This window comes from Octopus sinensis, linkage group LG27 (assembly GCF_006345805.1).
Source record: "Octopus sinensis linkage group LG27, ASM634580v1, whole genome shotgun sequence".
In the NCBI taxonomy this organism is placed as follows: domain Eukaryota; kingdom Metazoa; phylum Mollusca; class Cephalopoda; order Octopoda; family Octopodidae; genus Octopus; species Octopus sinensis.
Window position 1 is genome coordinate 5,901,780 of NC_043023.1, and position 24,999 is coordinate 5,926,778.

General features: G+C 39.0%; 2 protein-coding genes across 7 annotated transcripts in view; one reads left to right on the forward strand and one right to left on the reverse strand.

The window, feature by feature from the left end:
* The window catches only part of LOC115225381 (neuroglian), a 102,393-nt gene extending 94,395 nt beyond the window's left edge, over window positions 1-7,998 (forward strand). For 5 of the 6 annotated variants that reach the window (XM_036514409.1, XM_036514412.1, XM_029796337.2 and 2 more), the window contains one exon: window positions 7,236-7,998. In XM_036514409.1, the coding sequence (XP_036370302.1) occupies window positions 7,236-7,764 (529 nt within the window). In that variant the 3' untranslated portion in view covers window positions 7,765-7,998. The remainder of the gene's footprint in view (window positions 1-7,235) is intronic. The other variant, XM_036514411.1, reaches the window with a different exon arrangement.
* A 16,851-nt stretch (window positions 7,999-24,849) lies between these two features.
* LOC115225486 (neuroglian-like) overlaps window positions 24,850-24,999 on the reverse strand; it is a 32,651-nt gene continuing 32,501 nt past the window's right edge. The window contains exon 11 of the mRNA XM_029796441.2: window positions 24,850-24,965. Coding sequence (XP_029652301.2) covers window positions 24,850-24,965 — 116 coding nt within the window. The remainder of the gene's footprint in view (window positions 24,966-24,999) is intronic.

Here is a 24,999-nt window from a genome sequence, read left to right on the forward strand (position 1 = left end):
AATTCCAAGTGTGGTCGTACCATAGCTGTATACAGTTTTAAATAGATGGCTGGAGAGCGGCTAACAAAAGACCTGCTGAGTGATGCCAAGACACCCTCGGCCTTCCTGACAATCTTAGAGATATGCTTTGACCAACGCAAATCACTGCTGACAGTGATGCCTAGGTCACGCTCGCAAGAGGATTTCTTGATATCAGTGTTGTGGAGGGAGTATGTGAACGCAGGGTTTTTTCTCCCAAAATGCATGGTGGTACACTTGTCCACAGCCAGTTTCAGTTGCCAGTCTGTGATCCATTGCTGCATTGTGTCTAGGTCTGATTGCAGGAAAGAGTTGTAGACATCAGGATCTGTCCTCTTGATTTCAAGGTACAGCTTGATGTCGTCTGCATATTTCAATACTGTGGCATTCTTTAAATTGGCATCTATGTCGTTAATGTATGCCACAAACAAGAGGGGACCAAGGACAGATCCCTGTGGTACACCCGATGACATCTCATATGGTGTAGAGTGCTGTCCTAGAACTGTGACTACCTCCTTTCGGCTGAGGATGAAGGATTTCAACCAGTTAAAAAGGTCATCCCCCACACCCATTGCAGAGAGTTTCACCATAAGCCTTTTGTGTGGCACAGAGTTGAAAGCCTTAGCAAAGTCAAGGTAGACAACATCCACCCATGAGCCACTGTCAGTAATCTGAGTAATGTCCTCAAGGAACTCGACAAGCTGGTCACTGCAGCTGGAGTTAGGGACAAATCCATATTGTGAGGGTCGGATGAGACTGTGAGAGCTCCAGAAGTTCCAGAGTGTTTCTCTGACACACGATTCCATCAGTTTTGCAATACAGCTAGTGAGACTGACTGGGCGATAGTTGACAGGTGATGTGCGGTCGCCCTTTTTGAACAGAGGAATGACACTGGCAGTTTTCCACTGCTCCGGAGTAGCACCATTGTTGAGACAGTACTGGAAGAAAATAGAAAGCTGGTGTAAAAGGAAGTGCCTGCCACGTTTGAGAAGCAGGTATGTAACTCCATCGAGACCAGGGGAGGCATAGTTGCGCTTATTTTGAAGGTGACGTCGCAGCATTGCAGGTGTAAATTCCATAGTTGTTATGGAGTTTGCTGTTAGTGATGGTGAAGATGGTACATTTTGACTTTCAACAGTGAATATGTTTGCATAGCACTCGGCAATGAGTTCTGCGCATTCCTTGGGGTCGTCAGTGATCTGGTTTGTGTGAGGGTTGCGAAGAGGGCCCACTGGAGAGTGAGGTCTCTGCTTTGAGTGCACATATTTCCAGAAAACCTTGCTGTCAGGATTGGCTGCTATGCACTGTTCAAATTCAAGCACTGCTTTTTTTGTCACTTGCTTGAGATGGTTGGAGGATTTATTCCGCTTCTTCCTGTTGGTGTCTGATTTATGCAACTTGTATTCCCGTTCAGCAGTCCGACGTTCCTTCCTGGCAAGTCGGACCGCTGAAGTTTCCCAAATTGCCCTTTTGGGGCGGTTCTTCTTTTTTTGTTTACGTGGCACTGATGCTGCACATGCTGCCCATATTGAGTCCAGGATACTCTGGAGTATAGTATTCACATCTCCAGAGTTGTAGAATTCACGCCAGTTTGGGTGCTGTAGTTCAGTGTGGTACAGGTTCCAATCTGCTCTCTTCCAATCGAAGGAAGCAGATTGGAGATGGTTCAGGTTTTTGTTGCCCGCAAGAGCCAGATTGGCGATGATCATAGCATGATCAGAGTCACCTAGAGGTTCCTCCGTAGTGCAATTGATAACCGCTTCAGGAGTTGTGGTGAAGAGCAGGTCCAAGGTGTTGTCGCCTCTTGTTGGAGAGGTGACTACTTGTGACCAGTTTGAGTCCAGCACAAGCTCAACAAAATCGTTTGCACTCTGTGGCCAATGGAAGGTCTCCCAATCGAACTCAGGATGATTGAAATCGCCTGCAATAAACACATAAGTGGCTGTTTTCCTGGCAGCAGCTTGGAGGACATTGCAAAGCTGTGTGTCCCGATGGTAACTTGGGGGACGATAAACAACGCCAAGCAGGAGTGTTGACATGGTCATACGCACGTCACAGAAAAAAAACTTCTTCTTGTGATTCGTTCAAATCGGCACAAGGAATTACCAAAAAATTTGAACGAACGTAGACCATCACACCACCACCACGGGGGTTAGTGCGGTCCTTACGGAAGAGGTTGTACCCCGTAATGTTGAAAACCCCATCACAGAGTAAGGAATGCGCCCATGTTTCCGTGACAGTGATGAAGTCAGGGTCAACACTTCTGACGTAGGCGTTGAACAAATGTATTTTGTTGCATAAACTGCGAGCATTTAAGGACAACAATTTGTACCCTGCTCGCAGTTTATGATGGTGTGTAGAGGATGGCAGGTTGTTCTGGCTTAGTTTCCCTGAGTTGCTGTAGTCTTTTTAGTTATTGTGGGTAGAGTGTTGTTGTTGTTGGTGATGGTGACGGTGGTGGTGACTGTTGTAGTTGGAGGTGGTGGGTGCTGTGGTGATTATTGCAGTGGTTATTGTAGAACATTGTTGCAATGTGTATATTATGTGTGATGGTGTACGGTAGTATGTATGCATGTGTATATATGTATATTTATATATCTCTCTCTCTATCTGTTCAGTTGAAGTCGACTCTCGGTCACTCGTTGGATCAGTGTCCTCCAGTCAGTTCTATCCTGGGCCGCTTCCTTCAGACTGGCCATGACCATTCCGGTATCACTCCTGATGGTGTGAAGCCATATATTTATAATAGAAATATTAAAATTACTAAGTCTCTCTAAAGGAGATTACAGCAGCGTTACTGGAAATTAATAGTTATCAAATAGCTAGCTTGAGGCGGTGGCCTCTTGGAGCTAATCAGTGACAGCTTTAGTCTTATATTTATAAGACTGCCATATAAATATGGCGATAACTATTAATTTACATATATATATATATATATATATATATTTATATATATACATATATGTATTATCACTCAGTTGTTCATAAGTCCACAAAAACCTACACTCTAAAACATTTTTTGGGCAGTAGTGTTTTGTGTAGTCCTTGATTATGGCCAGTCAGAAAGTGACCATAGGTTTCATGTCTGTTATCACTCTTAGTCCAAGCAAAATAAGCTGCTCATCAGATATGCTGACCAGAGGCACTTAACCTCTAAACTTACGGTGGTGAGAATACAGTCTTGGTCAGCAAGGTAGTGAAAAGAAAAACACTGAGATGAAATTTAATGTGAAAATCCCTTCCGGGATAGACACAGACCTCTCCCTTTGAACAGGTCCACTTGTCTCTTTCAAAGGGAGATAAATCCATCTCTCCCAGTAACGGTTTTTACTCTTTATTCTTTTACTTGTTTCAGTCATTTGACTGCGGCCATGCTGGAGCACCGCCTTTAATCGAGCAACTCGATCCCGGGACTTATTCTTTTGTAAGCCCAGTACTTATTCTATCGGTCTCTTTTGACGAACCGCTAAGTAACGGGGGCATAAACACACCAGCATCAGTTGTCAAGCAATGCTAGGGGACAAACACAAACACGCATATATATATATATATATATATATATATATATATATATATATATATACATATACATATACATATATACGACGAGCTTCTTTCAGTTTCCGTCTACCAAATCCACTCACAAGGCTTTGGTCGGCCCGAGGCTATAGTAGAAGACACTTGCCCAAGGTGCCACACCATGGGACTGAACCCGGAACCTGTGGTTGGTTTTTGCTAAGAATTTTTTTTTTCACAACCTGTATTCACAACCTTGTGCCTCCTGCCAGTGGGTCTGATGAGTCACCTATATTGCTAGGAGCAATAACAGATGTAAAATCAATAATCACTTACTGATCAGCCATAACCAACTACATAATATAAATATAAATCTATAGTTAGATATATTTAATGAGAATATTATATACAGAATTTATATTGAGTGCTCAATTGTATCAAAGTATTTATACTATTAAAGTATTTATGTATTTGATACGAGCAATTATAAATATTTTATAATATACTATTATTAATATCAGGAAATCAATATTAGAAAATTCTTCAGAAAGATATATACGTGTGTAAATTAATTGTTGTATTAAAAATATAAATATATGTAAATATGTATAAGTATGAATATGTGATTATAAATATGACGGTTTAAAAGTTTTGAATTAAGTTTTTAAAGCATCTTAACGATCGTTTCACTGAAGTGCTGTCCCTACAATAGAATCCTATATTGATAAGCATTTATAGACAACTCTTCTGCTCTTCAGAGATATAAAATTTGAATTTTGTAAAATATATCAAATGGTAGTTTTTTAAAAATATGAAGTAATACTATAAAATGGTGTTTGTTTGAAATATAAATTAAAAATTACTGCTTTTGATTTTAGTAAATACACTTTAGTATGAGAGTATTTAAATCCATATATGCTTCCTTGGTTAGTCTTCTGTAATAATCCATAATAGTTATGTGTAAAATCAATTATATTGTCTTGTATTCCAAATTAGACTTAGATAATATAGAATAATGGAATCCTATACTGATAAGCATTTATAGATAACTCTTCTGCTCTTCAGTAATATCAAATGTGAAACTTGTATAATTCAGCAAATGGTAGTTTTTTTTTTTAATTATGAAGTAATATATCTCTGAAGAGCAGAAGAGTTGTCTATAAATGCTTATCAATATAGGATTCTATTGTAGGGACAGCACTTCTGTGAAACGATCGTAAGATACTTTAAAAACTTAATTCAAAACTTTTAAACTGTCATATATATTATTATATATTTATATTTATACATATTTACAAATATTTTTTATTTGTATTTATATTCTTAATACAACAATTATTCTACACACGTATATATCTTTCTGAAGAATTTTCTATATTGATTTCCTGATATTAATAATAATATATTATAAAATATTTATATATATATATATATATATATATATATATATATTATATTAATTAGAGACAAAACCACTATTAGGCAAATCAATATTTGCCTAATAGTGGTTTTGTCTCTAATTTAATATATTTTACTATATAATTGGATTCAATCCTAAATCTGATTTTTCCCTGTAAGTTTGGATTTATTCCCTAATATTTATTATATATATATATATATATATATATATATATATATATATATATATATATATATATATATACACACACACATATACAAACAAGTGAGTGGACAAATGAAAGAAGGTCACTCAACCAATTTATTGGGAGTTACACATATGAATCAAAACAGTTTAATTCAAATTTATTGGTAGTCTGGAGTTTCAAGCATGATGCTAGTCATCAGTCATTTTGAATTTGAATACAAAATGGCTGACAACTAGCATCATGCTTGAAACTCAAGAGTACCAATGAATTTGAATCAAACTGTTTTGATTCATTATATATATATATATATATATAATATATATATGATAGTAGGGAATATAATTCAAAAAATTACAGGGAAAAATTCAATTTAACAATTTTAAATCAAATTTCACAATATATAATATATGTATATAATTTAGAGAAAAACCTCTATTAAACAATTCAATAATGAAAGATGTTATTCACACCATATAGAAAACATATACTATAAAAAAAAATGATTTTAAAAATCAATAAATACAGTAAATACTTTATTGATTTTTAGAATAAGTTTTTTTTTATAGTATATGCTTTCTATATGGTGTGAATAACATCTTTCTTTATTGAATTGTTTAATAGTGGTTTTTCTCTCAATTATATACATACATACATACATATATCACTGTGACCGACCAGGCTATCAGATGTTGATTCACATCGCTGGTCACAATGCGCTTCGCAGTGTTTTAGCCTTCAAATGACACCACCCCACTGGGTGAAGCGAGCAGGCCAACAGAGGAAAGAGTGAGAGAAAGTTGTGATGAAAGAGTACAGCAGGGATCACCACCATCCCCTGCCAGAGCCTCGTGGAGCTTTAGGTGTTTTCGCTCAATAAACACTCACAACGGCCGGTCTGGGAATCGAAACCGCAATCCTACAACCGCGAGTCCGCTGCCCTAACCACTGGGCCATTGCGCCTCCACACACACACACACACACACATATATATATATATATAATATATATATATATATATATATATATATATATATATATATATATATATATATGTTTAAATAATGAGGGAGATAAATTGAATATTAATTTAATTAATATCAATTTAAAACCAGTAGCCTAGCATACAAAAATCTGAAAAATCAGAGAAAATTCTAATACATGTGTATATTTGGAGGGCAAAACCACTAGGTGGTCGGCCGTATGCTAGAAGTAAATCACCTACGATCAAACTACAAAGAAAAGAATGTTCTCTAGAGGAAAATTCAGCGGACAACAGAACGAAATGCGGGCAAGACAGATGAAGATTAAATAAAAAAGCCAGAATGACTCACAGACCGGCATTCCTCTAGAGAACATTCCTTTCTTTGTAGTTTGATTATAGGTTATCTACTTCTAGCATACGGCCGACCACCTAGTGGTTTTGCCCTTCAAATATACACACACACACACATATATATATATATATATATATATATATATATATATATATATAATGTAATAAATAAATATGCATACATACAAACATATATGTACGTACCGACATCTACATGTATATATACATGCATATATAAATATATATACGTACAGGACATCACAGGAAGACGTCCTGTACGTATATATATTTATATATGCATTTATATATACATGTCGATGTCGGTACGTACATATATGTTTGTATGTATGCATTTATTTTATTTATTACACTATTGTCTGACAGCGCTTCGCGTCGAGTTCGTTTGAATTTTCGATTTTTCGAATTCTCACTTCGTTCCGTCTCTTCCTCCTTGTCCGTTTTTACAGTTTATATGTATGTATATATATATATATATATATATATATATATATATATAAATACTGGATATTATGTGTTTGTTGATGAAAAATGTTTTAGCTGTGACCATTCCATGTTTTCCCATGTGATTGTTCTTCCTTTTCTTCTCTTTTTGAAGGAGATATTGCTATTATTTCAAGCATGTCAAGCAGCCACGTGGAAGTTGTCTTGTTAGATCATAGTCTTTCATTGACACTGCTGTTGTTGTTGTTGTTGTTATTGATGATGATAATGATGATGATGATGTTGTTTTTTTCTTTCAGTCATGATGACAGTAGCATCCACAAGAGCCGCAGCAACATGAGTGTGACAGACGGGGCACCAAGTCCCGGCAAGGATCAGTACCTTCCACCCAGGTACGAGGACCAACCCTACAGCCAAACCTACGACCCCAACTACGATGATTATCGTCACCCTAATTATGAGAACTACAGCTCTGACCCTGCAGAGAACATCAAAGGAGACCAATACTATGGTGACGGTGCCGAGGGTTACTACCCTGAGGGCACTGAAGGTTACTATGGGGACGGTTACAATGCTGAAGGTTACAATGCTGAAGGTTACTATGATGATGGTTACTATGGTAACGATTACTATGGGGATGACTCCAATAACTATGGTACTTATGATGATGGTGCCTATGAGGATTACCAGCGCAAACGGCAGAGTGGCCTCTCCAATACTGGGGCCAATGATGTCCCCCTTAAGTTTACAAGTTCTAGTATGAATGATGATAAGAAAGACGATGGCTCTGGAGGGACAGGACATAATGCAATGACCACTTTTGTTTAAACATCAGGGGTGGAGAGCATCAGTGGTGGAGAATATTAATGTGCCTTGAGGGGGTGAGTAATCAGTGTGGCAAATAGCACCCTCATGTCTTACTCCACACTCCCCAGCCCAATTGTCCCTTTATGTCCCTTTGCCCTCATCTGCTATTTTCTAATTACCCCTTCTCTTTCCCACCACCATCTAAGTCTCTCTTTCTTTTTTTACCTCAATCTCTGTGCACACACACACACACACACACACACACACACACACGCACGCACACACACACACACACACACACACACACACACACACACATACGTACTTCAACGCAATCATCTGCACACATGCATATGACCCTGTGGTTAGGGTACTGCACTCACAATTTAGCAATCATGATTTCAATTCCTAGACAAGGCGGTGCATTGCTTTTTGAGCAAAACACTTCATCTCTGATCTGTGTGCCTTGAGAGGATGAGTGGGCAGCCCAACTTTCCCTTAACATCCCCTTGCTTTCATCTGATCTTTTCTAAATACCCTTCCCTTTGTAGGTGGGCAGCCCAAATTTCCTTTAACATCCCCTTGCTTTCATCTGATCTTTTCTAAATACCCTTCCCTTGTGAGTGGGCAGCCCAAATTTCCCTTAACATCCCCTTGCTTTCATCTGATCTTTTCTAAATATCCCTCCCTTTCTCACCACCATCCAAGTCTCACTTTCTTTTATATCTCTATCTGTGCACAAACATCCAGACACACACACACATACATACATAAACACAATCATATGCATATGCACACACATGTAATATACAGTTCAGGCGGCGAGCTGGCAGAAACGTTAGCGTGCCGGGTGAAATGCTTAGCGGTATTTCGTGTGTCGTTACGTTCTGAGTTCAAATTCCGCCGAGGTCGACTTTGCCTTTCATCCTTTCGGGGTCGATAAATAAAGTACCAGTTTCGCACTGGGGTCGATGTAATCGACTTAATCCCTTTGTCTGTTCTTGTTTGTCCCCTCTAATATTTAGCCCCTTGTGAGCAGCAAAGAAATATATAGTTCAGAAATGAGGTCCAGAGATTCTCCATACGGGAAGACAGTAGTACCCAAAAGGTTCTAACTTAGACTCTATTGTCTTTTGAAGGGATCATTCCACAAGGTAAAGAAAGGCTATAAGAGGGATCAAATTGAGGGGACATAAAGGCAATTATATGGATAAACAAATTAGACTCATCAGATCTCTTACTCTTTTACTTGTTTGTCATTTGACTGTGGCCATGCTGGAGCACCGCATTTAGTCAAGCAAATCGACCCCAGGACTTATTTTTTTGTAAGCCTATGACTTATTCTATCAGTCTCTTTTGCCGAACAGCTAAGTTATGGGGACGTAAACACCAGCATTGGTTGTCAAGCGATGTTGTGGGGAACAAACACAAACACACAAACACATACACGCACATACATACACTTGTACATACATATATATATACATATATATATATATATGTATATATATATATATATATACATGGTGGGCTTCTTTCAGTTTCCGTCTACCAAATACTCTCACAAAGCTTTGGTCGGCCTGAGGCTATAGTAGAAGACACTTGCAGAAGGTGCCACGCTGTGGGACTGAACCCGGAACTATGAGGTTCATTAGCAAGCTACATACCACACAGCCACTCCAACGCCTATATCAAATACATCAGAAACAAAATATGTATATATGTTTACATGCCAAATGAGAGAAATCCAGAGGTGGAAACCTTTAGATGAATTTTTATGCATAAACTAGCAGTATCGCCCGGCGTTGCTCGGGTTTGTAAGGGAAATAACTATAAAGCATTTTTAGAGAGTTATAGCCAAGAAATAGCAAAAAAAATGCATTAAAAATGGAAAAAATATGATGGTAAATTTTTTTTTAAATCGTAGACTCATCGTAGACATTTTTAGAGAGTTACTTCCCTTATATAAACCGAGCGAAAATGCATTAAAAATACGGAAAAATGATGGTAAATTTTTTTTTAAATCATAGACTCATCGTAGACGCGCGCTAATACCCAGAAGGGCTCGATATGAATCACGACTATAAGATACCCGGTTTTGGTTAAACTGCACCGCAAAATGTGGGAGTAGTTAGGAATCTAAATTGAAGGGGACAGACACTCACACAACTACAGTTTTATATATATAGATATATAAATTTTTATACTAATGGATCCAACTTACTCAAAGTGTAAAAGACAGAGATATATGAGGTGTCGAATTTGTTTATATGCATAATTGTCTGTCTGTCTGTTTTGTCTCTCTCTCTCTCTCTTTGGCACCTCTTTCAGTACCTCACCCACCCCAAAATTCTCTGCTTCCATCCATCCCTCTACCCCTTCACACACACTATCTTACCCTATGTCCACTCTTGCTTCTCACTCTCCACTCTCCCCCACCACACACAAACCACCACCACCCCCTTATGGACAAATGCCCTCCTCTCCACCTCTTCCATTCCCTCTCCCTCATCTTTGTAAATGTGTAAATAGGTTCATTCGTCATTTTTATTTTATACATTCTAGCCTACACAGACAGATATACATACATATATATATACACACACACTATGCACATGTATAATACATATATGCATTATATATGTCCCCTTCAGTTTTTCAGCGGTGGTGCCCCAGCATGGCCGCAGCCTTCGAGCTAAAACATTTTTAAGGATTTAAGGATTATATATAGACGTGTGTGTATGTGTGAATATATATATATATATATATGTGTGTGTGTTTCTGCACACATGTATATACGCATATACACAGTATATGTATATATATTAAATGTTGGACTGCTTATATATCTCAATATTATAAAATTACTATCACTATTACTACGCCCCATTTATATGAAACTAAACTGTTATATACACACATATGTATTGTGTGTATATATACACATACATATATTTTTACACCTATGTTTTCTAATGTTTTTATGATTTTTATATACGCATATTTTGACATACAATAGTGTAAAGTGCAGAAGTGCCTAAAGTCAGACATTATTATTATTATTATTATTATTACTATTATTATTATTATTATTATTGCCTTTCATCCTTTTGGGGTCGATAAATAAAGTACCAGTTTCCAGCTGGAGTTGATGTAATCGACTTAATCCCTTTGTCTGTCCTTGTTTGTCCCCTCTATGTTTAGCCCCTTGTGGTTAGTAAAGAAATGCATTATTATTATTATTATTATTATTATTATTATTATTATTATTATTATGTGGTCAACTGTGCCTTCCATCTTTTTGATGCTGACTTACTCTTTCTCCCAAAATTACTGATTTTGTACCAAAAGTTGAAACTATTATTATTTAAGATGTCGCACAATATCCAATCCCGTGATACTGTGGATTGAAGATATTGTGTCTACCAGGAGTTTGTACTCTCTATCAAATCACAACAGGGACCTCAGACAGCGCTTTACGCAAAATGCAGGCAGTTCCAAGTAAGGCCAATTCTTGCAATACACCTAGATTGTAAGGTATTTTAAATTATTATTAAGGCCACGTTCTGAGTTCAAATTCCACTGAGGTCGGCTTTACCTTTCCTCCTTTTGGGGTTGATAAAGAAACACCAGTTGAACACTGGGGTCGATATAAGTGAATCATCCCCTCCCCCAAAATTATTGCCCGTGTGGCAAAATTGGAAGCCGTTATTATTATTCAGTAGTCCTATTTTCATCACATGCTATCGCTTCACAACCAAGTGCAGCTCTGTGCAGCTTGGGTATGTGTTGTGGTTTGTTGTGGTGCTCTTATTTTCACTGTAGAATATTTCTATTATTATTGCTATGCCTTGTATTGACATATTCATGATTTTAGCAGTAATGGGTTTGTCCTCTCTGCTTGTATTTTGTATACCAGATGAAAAATAAATATTTTTTAAATAGTTCTGTGTTGGTGTTTTTTTCTTCTTTTGTATTCTGTAAACAAAATTATTTTTGTGCATATATCATCATCATCATCAACACAACCACCGCCATCATATATCATCACACCAACATTATCATTAATACCACCAGTATCATCATCATCACCTTCATAATTATCCCATAATCTATCATAGCCAATAGTTGTTGTTGACAAACAACGGCAGTAATTTTATTCAACTGAATACACGTCATTGATTGGTTGAAATTACCAAAATACGACAACTTTAACAAGAAATAACTTCCAAAATACAAAATTTTTTCAACAACGCCAAGAGTAAAATATGTTTTATATGACACATTCTACCAGTGTCCGAAGCTTGAAAGTGTTTAGTTACAAAAATTTTTTTAAAATCTGTTGGTCAAAAGGTAAAGATCCGTATAGGCGCAGGAGTGGCTGTGTGGTAAGTAGCTTGTTTACCAACTACATGGTTCCGGGTTCAGTCCCACTGCGTGGCACCTTGGGCAAGTGTCTTCTACTATAGCCTCGGGCCGACCAAAGCCTTGTGAGTGGATTTGGTAGACGGAAACTGAAAGAAGCCTGTCGTATATCATCATCATCATTTAGCGTCTGTTTTCCATGCTAGCATGGGTTGGACGGTTCAACTGGGGTCTGTGAAGCCGGAAGGCTTCATCAGGCCTAGTCAGATCTGGCAGTGTTTCTATGGCTGGATGCCCTTCCTAACGCCAACCACTCCATGAGTGTAGTGGGTGCTTTTTACGTGCCACCCGCACAGGTGCCAGACAGAGCTGCCAAATGGCCACGAATGGATGGTGCTTTTTATGTGCCACCGGCACATAAATATATATGTATATATATGTATATATATATGTATATATATATATGTATGTGTGTGTATGTGTTTGTCCCCCTAGCATTGCTTGACAACCGATGCTGGTGTGTTTCCATCCCCGTCACTTAGCAGTTCGGCATAAGAGACTGATAGAATAAGTACTGGGCTTACAAAGAATAAGTCCCGGGGTCGATTTGCTTGACTAAAAAAGTGGTGCTCCAGCATGGCCGCTGTCAAATGACTGAAACAAGTAAAAGAGAGTATACCTTTCTGAATGACCAGATTAACTAAGCAGGTGACTACACAACGGCCTACCTTACCAGATATTTTGAGCATCTCAGCTGTGATTCCAGATGGATCAGGGGATTTCCTGGTTTCCATGTCTTTAACTGCCTTATCTATCATACTGCTGGCCACAAGGATAGCTGGTTCCTCTGTTGGGTTCACATGAGGGAGGCTCACTTTATCCCATTTATTCTCTACATTCAACAGTCTGACATAGTAACATTTCCATGCCTCTTTCTTGTCCACGTGGATGGATACTATTATCCGTCCACACAAACTTCTTTCCTACAATATCTCCATTGTCACCAACACAGTCTAGCAATCTAGAACAATTCAAATCTCTGATACATTTATATATATATATATATATATATATATATATATATATATATATATATATATATATTCACACACACACTTATACATATATACAAATTTATATCTTTTCTCTTTTATTTGTTTCAGTCATTTGACTGCGGCCATGCTGGAGCACTGCCTTTAATTGAGCAACTCAACCCCAGGACTTATTCTATTTTTGTAAGCCCAGTACTTATTCTATCAGTCTCTTTTGCCGAACCGCTAAGTAACGGGGACATAAACACACCAGCATCGGTTGTCAAGCAATGCTAGGGGGACAAACACAGACACACAAACACATACACATACATATATATATATATATATACATATATACGACGGGCTTCTTTCAGTTTCCATCTACCAAATCCACTCACAAGGCTTCGGTCGGCCCGAGGCTATAGTAGAAGACACTTGCCCAAGATGCCACGCAGTGGGACTGAACCCGGAACCATGTGGCTGGTTAGCAAGCTACTTACCACACAGCCACTCCTGCGCCTATATAGACTCCTCTATATCCATAAACGGCAAAATGTTTGTGTGTCCTTTATACAAATCCAGTTTTTCATGTTAAAGGCCCGCATTTTCTATGGTCTTTCAAAATTGTCTGAGGTGAGTCGTGAAGATCTTTTCATTTCCCCAGTCACCCCAGAAAGCCATTAAAATAATCAATAAACCGTCCCCTTATGCCCATAAGTTATGGGCATATCCATTCAAAATCACTAAAACATAGAAATTTGTACACAGTGCATGCGTACAGCTAGATACGCCAATAGACTGCCAGCTGTTTTTTGATTGGACAGAGATAATTTTACACCTGACAGTTGGATGCACGTGCGCATTTGCAGACAATCTATATGATTTGGCGCATTTTTGTGTTTTGCAAAGACGCGTTATTGTGTGTTTTGGCTTTCAAACATGCACGCTTTTTTGATTTGAGAAATGCAGGGAATAATTAACAAATTAGACCAAGAGAATGGGATTTTCATGAAAGACCAAATATGCTTGACTAGCACTAGACTCGGCAATGCCAGGTCATAGTGCTAGTATATATATATATATGAGGAATGACCTCCCTTTGCAAATATCATAAGGGCACAGAAAGTGTGCCTAAAGCCAGCTGGAGACGATGATCTCCTGGGGCTAAAAGCTACAGTAACACCCACCCTTTGTGGTTAGCCATATTGAGATGGCTAGTATACTTTACGTTGTTGTGCAGTTACTGTTTACATCTCGTTCAGAGAATTATTATTGCTTTCAGACAGTTTTTCGAAATCAGTGACAGTGGTTGCTGGGAAAAACATTAAATAGATATTCGCAAACAGGTCTCTCTTCATCGAAAACCGGTGATTACCGTACGTTGACAAGAGGCAAATTACCTAGAAACTGCAGTCCATGCGTATCACTTAGGTTTACGAGAGAGGGATGACCTCCCTTTACAAATACCATAAGGGCACAGAAAGTATGTCTAAAGCCAGCTGGAGACGATGATCTCCTGGGGCTAAAAGCTACAGTAACACCCACCCTTAGTGGTAAGCCATATTGAGATGGCTAGTATACTTTACGTATATATATATATATGTACTCTTTTACTTGTTTCAGTCATTTGACTGTGGCCATGCTGGAGCACCGCCTTTAGTCGAGCAAATTGACCCCGGGACTTATTCTTTGTAAGCCCAGTACTTACACTATCGGTCTCTTTTGCTGAACCGCTAAGTGACGGGGACGTAAACACACCAGCATCAGTTGTCAAGCAATGCTAGGGGGACAAACACTGACACACAAACACAGACACACACATATATATATATATATACATATATACGACAGGCTTCTTTCAGTTTCCGTCTACCAAATTCACTCACAAGACATTGGTCAGCCCGGGGCTATAGTAGAAGACACTTACCCAAGATGCCACGCAGTGGGACTGAACCCGGAACCATGTGGTTGGTAAACAAGCTACTTACCACACAGCCACTCCTATGCCTATATATATATATATATATATCTGTGTGTATGGAGGCAAAGTGGCTGAGTTCCTTTCAAATCTTGAGCCTCATGAAGGCAAGGTAGCTGAGTTCATTTCAAGTGATGGACCTCATAGAGCCAAAGTGGCTGAGTCCCTGTTAAATATTGGATCTCACAGAGGCAATAACCAAGACCTTCGGCATTGTGTTGTGTATGAGAAAAAGACCCAAGACTCATCACGCTGAGCAAAATTGCAGTTATGGCAAATACCAGTGTCGTGCAAATTGGCACTCATGAGGGTGGCACATGAATGCACCCCAGTGTCACACAAATGGCACATAAAAATACCCATTACACTGTCAGAGTGGTTGGTGTTAAGAAGGGTATCCAGCCGTAGAAAACCATGCCAAATCAGACTGGAGTCTGGTGCAGCCTTCCAGCGGTCTAAGTAAGTGAAGATTTGATTTCTGATATATTAATATTTGGCAGAAGTAACAGAGCAACCCAAGGGCCAAGAATTTCATGCGTTAGCACTTGAAAAACTAGCTACAAATCCAAGGGTTATAAATTTATATGCTGGCGATAACAGTGTTTCCCTTAACCCTTCGATTCGCAACTAGTTTGGTAAGGGCTTGACGTATGAAGCACTTGGTCCTTAAGTCATTCTGTTGCTTCTACTAAATATTAACAAATGTTTACATGGGTAAGATCCGGGGACCCAAGTGTAGGAAGTTTGTAATTATTACATCAGAGGATCAGCTAGCTAAAAAAAGACCCCATCTTGCCTGGATTTTACCTGTTTCAGTCCCTAAACTCATGTTTTGAGTTTCTATTTTTCTTGTTTGCATTGCCAAACCTATAATAATAATAATAATAATAATAATAGTTGTTAAAACATCAGAATCTTGCCTTGGTGAACCTTACCTGTAATCTCTGAAGTTGATTAAACACAAGTACTAACGTAGTTTTATTTATTATTATTTTCTTTATGTAAACATCTAATTCCTTTTACTCAGTTGCCAACCTTGAGTCCTAAATTAGAAGTAATTATTTTTATTGAATCTTGGCTCGTTGTGGCCAATAAGCAAAATTAGTAGTATTAGTAGTAGTGGTAGTAGTAGTAATACTAATGCGGTGAGTTGGCAGAATCATTTGCACATTTGGACAAAAATGCTTAGTGGCATTTTCTTGTGTCTCTGTTTTGAGTTCAAATTCCACTGAGGTCAACTTTGCCTTTTATCCTTTCAGGGTCAATGAAATACATACTAGTTGAATATTGGGGGTTGATGTAATTTACTACCCCCCCCCCCGCCCTAAATTCTAGGCCTTGTCCTTAAAGTAGGCCAGTTGAGCTAATAGAATTGTTAGCACACCAGGTGGTGGGGAAATACTTTGAGGCATTAGCTCCAGCTGTTTACATGCTGAGTTGAAATCCCACCAAGGTCAACTTATCCTTTTTGGGTTGATAAAATAAAGTGCCAGATAAGATCAGGGGTCGATGAAATCAACTTGCCCTTCCGTTCAAAATTGCTGGCCTTGTACCAAAATTAGAAAGTGCCGTTAGGAGAATGGTAAGGCAGCGGGCTGGCAGAATTGTTTGCATGTCTGCAAAATCTTAGCAGCATTTCATCCATCTTAACACTCTGGGTTCAAATTCAGCCAAGCTGGACTTTAACCATTCATCGTTGATAAACTAAGTACCAGTTGAGTACTGGGGTTGATGTAATTGACTTAACCCCCTTTTTATGATATTTCAGGCCCCATTAGGAGAGAGGTGGATTGATTGTATCCAATGCTGCATTGCTAAAAATATTCTTTGTGGTATTTCTTCTGGTTTCATGTTCTGAGTTGAAATCCTGCCACGGTTTGCTTTGCTTCTCATCCCTTTAAAGGGTCACTGAAATAAATTACCAGTCAGGCAGTTTGGACTAGCCCTGCCCGTCACTCCTCAAAATCACCTAAACTAGAAACAGCTGTTAGGACTTAATAATTTGAATTAACTGTTTTAGCTACAACCATCCTGGGGCACTGCTGTTATTTGCTTATTTTTTAAAAAATTTGTTTGGCAAGGGGCCCAGTGTTTTTAGGGGCTTTTAGGGTATATTTGTTTTTGTTGGAAGGATGTGCTTCAAGTATTCCCCGTTCTGCTTTTTTTGCCCTTTCACTACCACCACCACCACCATTATCATCACCACTGTCTGGAGCAATGGGGAGTAATCAGGGGGCAGTTGTGGTATGACCTTAAATGTAGAGGTGGGGGTTGCTGGAATCGGTCAAAAGAAGCCGGTTGGCTGTTCTGGGCCCTGCAATTGTACAACCACAGGCCGTTTGCCCTCTCTCTCTCTCTCTCCTTTACGTCCAGAGGGGCTGGAACTGATCATGTTAAGAAGTAGGGCCCAGATTGTTTTGTCTGAATGTGGGAGAAGGTCAGCACCAAGTTTGTGTTCTCCATTTTCCCCTCTTCTCTTGCCACCACCAACTAATATCCATCTCTGCCTCTCTCTCTCTCTCTCTCTCTCTCTCACTCTCTCTCTCTCTCTCTCTCTCTCTCTCTTTCTTTTACAAGTGTCAAAGCTTACTGGCCAAGGGGAAGACAACTCCGTTTCTTGGGGTTATCTGCCTTGTTCTAAGAGATTATTAATATATTTATGTTGATGGTTTCTGATTTTTAAATAACAAAATTTATTATTTGATAATTATAATTATTAAATTAGAAACCATTTCATTGTTATTTTTTCTCCTAATTTTTTTTTAATCCCTCATTCTCTCTCTCTCTTGCTAATTCTGTCTGTGCGTCTTGGTCAGTGGGTCATCCATGCAGCTCCTTAATTTATGTTTTATAAAACAAGGAAAACTGACGGAAAATAAGAAAATAACAAAAAAAAAAATATAACCAATAAAAATATTTCAACTTTATCATAATAATAATAATAATAATAACAATAATGATATGAAAATAAAACATGGATTAAAACATGTATATGACTTGACTTCATTTGTGCTGGGGTCCATTGGGGGTCAAATCTGAGCCCTTTAGCATTGAAACTGACCATAGGTGCAGGAGTGGCTGTGTGGTAAGTAGCTTGCTTACCAACCACATGGTTCCGGGTTCAGTCCCGCTGCATGACACCTTGGGCAAGTGTCTTCTATATAGCCTCGGGCCAGCCAAAGCCTTGTGAGTGGATTTGGTAGACGGAAACTGAAAGAAGCCCGTCGTATATATGTGTATGTTTGTGTGTCTGTATTTGTCCCTCTAGCATTGCTTGACAACTGATGCTGGTGTGTTTATGTTCCCGTCACTTAGCGGTTCGGCAAAAGAGACCGATAGAATAAGTTCTAGGCTTACAAAGTATAAGTCCCGGGGTCGAGTTGCTCGACTAAAGGCGGTGCTCCAGCATGGCCGCAGTCAACTGACTGAAGCAAGTAAAAGAGTATGTCTAGCCAAAATATTGAGCCCATTTCATGTTCAAACTGGCCACATCCAGCTTCTAGCACTTACTGTGTATGGTCATTCTAAAAATAGTCTCATCATCACCTTGGGCCTCATGGAGGCAATGACCGAGACTGCTGGCACTATGTTGTGCCTGAGAAGACCCTAGCTGAGCAAAATTGCAGTTGTGGCAGATACTGGTGTGACACAAATGGCACATAAAGACACCCATTGCACTTGGTGTTAGGAAGGGCATCCAACCACAGAAAACCATGCCAAATCTGACTGGAGTCTGGTGCAGTCCAGTCAAACCGTCCAACCCATGCCAGCATGGACAATGGACGTGTTAAATGATGATCATTGAAATTTTCAAAGCTACAAGATAATGCATGATAAATTCAAAACATTGTGGATAAATAAAAATTACATTTGATAGTGTGAATACTAAGGGGTCAAACTGACCATATCTGTCCCAAATATTCTACCTGTTTTATGTTCAAATTGACCGGATCTTGCCTCTCAGACTAGTCCAGTAATGTCATTCTTAAACATCATTGAAATCTCGAAAGTACAAGGTCATGCATGATAAATTCAAAACATTGAATAATTAAGCATTACATTTGACAATAATCTGAATGCTAAAGAGTTGAACTTGCTATCACTGGCCTGAAATGTTCAGATATGGGATAGGACCGCCTTTGGCAGTAATTACAGCTTGAATTCTATGAAAGTATGAATGGTTTTCAAAGGAATTTTTGTCCATTCTTCTGCTAAAACAGTCTCCAGTTCTTGTAGTGATGATGGCAGAGGATACCAACTCCTTACTTGTTTTTCTAAAATGCAGCGTAAATGTTCAATAATATTGATATCTGGGGGTTGTGGTGACCAGATAAGATGTTCAACTTCACTAGAATGTTCCTCTTGCCATTCAGTAACAACTTTAGCTGTGTGAATTGGAGCATTATCATCCTGAAAGATTGTGTTTGATCAGATGAAATGCTTAAATAGTCTTGACTATTAATTCTGCCATGAAGGGAAACGTTTGGACCAGTGGATCTCCAAGATATAGTCCCCCAGATCATTATAGATCATCCTCCATTTTTTAACAGTTGGAAGAAGGCAGTCTGGGTCAAATACCTCTTTTGGCTGTCTCCACACGTATACTTGGCTGCAATCAGAAAGGCCATATATAAATTTCAGTGTAGTTGGCAGAGGGGTGCATTTGAAAGTATTGAAGAGTTAGATTATAGATAGTCGCGGGTTTTGTTTGTTGGTGAAATAAAATGAATTGAAATAAAGGTTGAGGTGATATACGATAGATGTAGGTTAATTTGAACGGATTTAGTAAATCCAAATAGCAATTTTTGCTATCTTTTGGAAGTTTTTAGTTGCTCATCCTATACTTGGAAGAGTGTTTACAACAATTCAAGAGTTCTGATCTTTGGTTTAAGGCATTTTTCTTGTAGAAAAGGATGAATTTCTCACTCAGTCATAAATTACACCTCATTGAACCTCTGTTCGTTCTGAGTTTGTATAGGGCTGCTTTTATTTTTTAGAAAGGACCAGTAAAGTTTGAAAGGAGATTCTCCTTCCTTTAACTGCCACACATATTTGGCTAGACTCGTTACATCTCTGGATATTTTAAGGAATTTCTGTGGGAATATAGCCTGATTTTGAAGGAATTTTCTCTAGCACCTATGTATGTCTTATATGCACCTGTTAGTCCATTTGTACTTTGGCCCTATAGACAATTTCTTTCACCAGACAATTTCCTTCAAAGGGACAGCAACTTTGGTCTCTGAAGTTGCATTTAGGTTCGTTATTTATTTCGGCACCGTTAACTAACATTGTGTTGGTTTGTTAAAGAGGTGAAGTTCTTACAACAAGAATAGCTGACCTTCAACGTTCTCCTGTTAAAAATTCTATGGCATATGTGGAAGTGTTTGGAAACTAGTCTTTAGAATTCTTTACTTATATTAGTTTTTATGGTGATATCGAGGGTTGGATTAAACCACAAAATTTTCCTGGTATGCGGTGCTCCAGCATGGCCACAGTCAAATGACTGAAATAAGTAAAAGAGTAAAAAAGAGTAATCATTGAAATCTCAAATCTATAAGATAATGCATGATTAATACAAAACAATGTGAATAGATAAGCATTATTTTTGACAGAATATTCTGAATGCTAAACAGTTTTAAACTGGCCAGATGTGACCCAGATATTCTACCTATTTCATATTGAAACTGGCCAGATCTGGCCTATCACACCTACCTTACAATGTCATTGAAGTCACAAAGCTACAAGATTGTGCATAATTATCTATAAAAATTAGGAATAAATATAGGCGCAGGAGTGGCTGTGTGGTAAGTAGCATGCTTACCAACCACATGGTTTTGGGTTCAGTCCCACTGCGTGGCATTTTGACTTGAGTGTCTTCTACTATAGCCTTCGGCTGACCAATGCCTTGTGAGTGGATTTGGTAAACGGAAACTGAAAGAAACCTGTGTATATATGTATGTGTGTGTATATGCTTGTGTGTCTGTGTTTGTCACCCCAACATCGCTTGACAACCGATGCTGGTGTGTTCATATCCCCATAACTTAGCGGTTCAGCAAAAGAGACCAATAGAATAAGTACTAGGCTTACAAAGAATAGGTCCCGGGATCGATTTGCTCGACTAAAGGTGGTGCTCCAGCATGGCCGCAGTCAAATGACTGAAACAAGTAAAAGAGTAATAAAAAAAAAAGAGTAAGCATTACATTTGACTAATCTGTAAGCTAAGGGGTTAAAAAAGATGAAGATCATGCGTCATGCATGACTGGCTAAGGGTTAGCCTCTTTGCCCTTCATCCATTGTTCTGTTGGTGTCCTTTGTTACTGTACCCATTTCTTTACTACCCACAATGGGCTAAACACAGAGGAGACAAACAAGAACAGACACACGGATTAAGCCGATTACATCGACCCCAGTGCGTAACTGGTACTTATTTAATTGACCCCGAAAGGATGAAAGGCAAAGTCAAACTCGGCGGAATTTGAACTCAGAACGTAACGGCAGACGAAATACCTATTTCTTTACTACCCACAAAGGGCTGAACACAGAGGAGACAAACAAGAACAGACACACGGATTAAGCCAATTACATCGATGCCAGTGCGTAACTGGTACTTATTTAATCGACCCCGAAAAGATGAAAGGCAAAGTCAACCTCGGCGGAATTTGAACACAGAACGTAACGGCAGACAAAATACCTATTTCTTTACTACCCACAAAGGGCTGAACACAGAGGAGACAAACAAGAACAGACACACGGATTAAGCCGATTACATCGACCCCAGTGCGTAACTGGTACTTATTTAATCGACCCCGAAAAGATAAAAGGCAAAGTCGACCTGGGCGGAATTGGAACTCAGAACGTAACGGCAGACGAAATACCTATTTCTTTACTACCCACAAAGGGCTGAACACAGAGGAGACAAACAAGAACAGACACACGGATTAAGCCGATTACATCGATGCCAGTGCGTAACTGGTACTTATTTAATCGACCCCGAAAAGATGAAAGGCAAAGTCAACCTCGGCGGAATTTGAACACAGAACGTAATGGCAGACAAAATACCTATTTCTTTACTACCCACAAAGGGCTGAACACAGAGGAGACAAACAAGAACAGACACACGGATTAAGCCGATTACATCGACCCCAGTGCGTAACTGGTACTTATTTAATTGACCCCGAAAAGATGAAAGGCAAAGTCGACCTCGGCGGAATTTGAACACAGAATGTAGCTGCAGACGAAATACCGCTAAGCATTTCGCCCGGTGTGCTAACGATTCTGCCAGCTCGCCGCCTTCAGAAAGAGTACAGCAAGGATCGCCACCACCCCCTGTCAGAACCTCGTGGAGCTTTAGGTGTTTTCGCTCAATAAACACTCACAACGCCCGGTCTGGGAATCGAAACCGCGATCCTACGACCGCGAGTCCGCTGCCCTAACCACTGGGCCATTGCGCCTCCTTTGATACTGTACCACAGTACCATTATCTATAACTTGGTCACTAAGGAAACAAGAAGTTGAAGAATGGTTGCTGAGAGCAGTGCAAGCTATGTACAGAGTCATCATTTTAACAACGACAATTTATTTTATTATATTTTTCATTATTTTAAAACTTAACTAAAACAAAAGCAGCATATTTCAACAGATATATGGTAACAAAAGGGTTAAAGTGATCTAAATTAAAACCTTCTGTCAAAATTTCATAGGCGCAGGAGTGGCTGTGTGGTAAGTAGATTGCTTACCAACCACATAGTTTTGGGTTCAGTCCCACTGCGTGGCACCTTGGGAAAGTGTCTTCTACTATAGCCTCAGGACGACCAAAGCCTTGTGAGTGGATTTGGTAGATGGAAACTGAAAGAAGCCTGTTGTATATATGTATTGAGACCGCCTTCGGTCATGAATGACCATGGGATTGAACCTACAAAGTTACCCTCTCAGGCAGAAGTCCAGGCACGGTTGTTTGAGAAAGGCCAGTAGTCGCCCATGCATACCAGCCTCCCCTCTCCATGCCACCAGTGTTATCCAAGGGAAGGGCAAAGGGGCCGATACAGCTTGGCACCTGTGACATCACAACTCATTTTAACAGCTGAGTGAACTGTGTCTTGCTCAAGAATACAACATGCAGCCCGGTCTGGGAATCGAACTAACCTCCTCACGATTGTAAGCTTGACACTCTAACCATTGAGCCATGTGCCTTCACAGAATTATATATATATATATATATATATATATATATGTGTGTGTGTGTGTGTGTGTGTGTGTGTGTGTGTGTGTGTCTGTGTTTGTTCCCCCCCCCACAATATCACTTGACAACCGACGCTGGTGTGTTCACGTCCCCATAACTTAGCAATTCGACAAAAGAGACTGATATAAATAAGTACTAGGCTTACAAAGAATAAATCCTGGGGTCGATTTACTTGACTAATGGTGGTGCTCCAGCATGGCCACAGTCAAATGAAACAAGTAAAAGAGAGTAAGAATGAGTTTGTTCCAAGCACCAGTATAATGATAAAGTTATTTTCAAAATTCTTTAATATTTTCCTAAATTAATTGAAATAAACTCTGTGAATTTCAACAGAAATATGGAAACAAAAGATTTAAGTGAACTAAAAACATTCAATCAAACTTTCATATTAATTTATCTTCCAAACACCAGCTCAATATTCACCATCATCATCATCATCATCATCGTCATTAAACGTCCGCTTTCCATACTGGCATGGGTTGGACGATTTGACTGAGGACTGGCAAATCAGATGGCTGCACCAGGCTCTAATCTTGATCTGGCAGAGTTTCTACAGCTGGATGCCCTCCCTAACGCCAACTACTCCGAGAGTGTAGTGGGTGCTTTTATGTGCCACCAGCACAAGGGCCAATCAGGCAGTACTGGCAACGGTGCTTTTTACGTGCCACTGGCACCGGGGCCATCCACCAACACTGGCAACAACCTAACTCGAATGTATTTTCACATGCTACAAGCACAAGTGCCAGTAAGGTGACGCAGGTAACGATCATGCTTGAATGGTGCTTTTTACGTGCCACCGGCACAGAAGCCAGTTTGTTGCTCTGGCAACAATCTCACTCGTATAATATTCTTAGCGCTCCACTAGCACGGGTGCCAGTCATCAAATTTGATTTCGATTTCGGTTTCACTTGCCTCAACAGGTCTTCGCAAGCAGAGTTTAGTGTCCAAATGAAGGAAAGGTATGCATAAGTGGACTGGTTACACCCCTGGCATAGGCCGCGAGAAAGTTATTTTCATAAATACTTCATTATTTTCATAATTAATTGAAACCAATGCAGTGTCTTTATTTCACTAAATTCTTTATTATTTTCAAAATTAAATGAAACAAAAGCAGAATTTTTCAACAAAAACGGTTAAAGTTATCTAAATTAAAATTTCAGGTTAATTTATGTTCCAAATACCTGCTTAATAATGGCAGGTATTTTTTCTAAATTCTTCATTGCTTTCCAAATTAAATGAAACAAATGCAGAGTATTTTGACAGAAATAGGGATCTGCAGTTCATCTTTTTTTCTCATATTAGCACAAAACCAGAAATTTTTGAAAGAGGGTTAGTCAATAAGATTGCTCCCAAGAGGATGAAGAGCAAACTGGATTTTAAATCCTGTTTGATTTGACAAATATAACAAATAATGAGGATTGTAACTGGAGAATGCCATAACGAACCTCTATGAGGTCTCTGCCAAGAAGACATGTTGAGAAAGAAGGAGGTCATGTTATGGCTTCATCCAATGTGAAGAAGACTTTTGTTGTAGTCTCATCAATGCCCTGCAATTGTGGATAATACATGACAATGGCAACAATGGTTGTAATTGCAGCAGGAGTGGCTTCCAAACAGGTATAGTGTATATAGGTAATGCA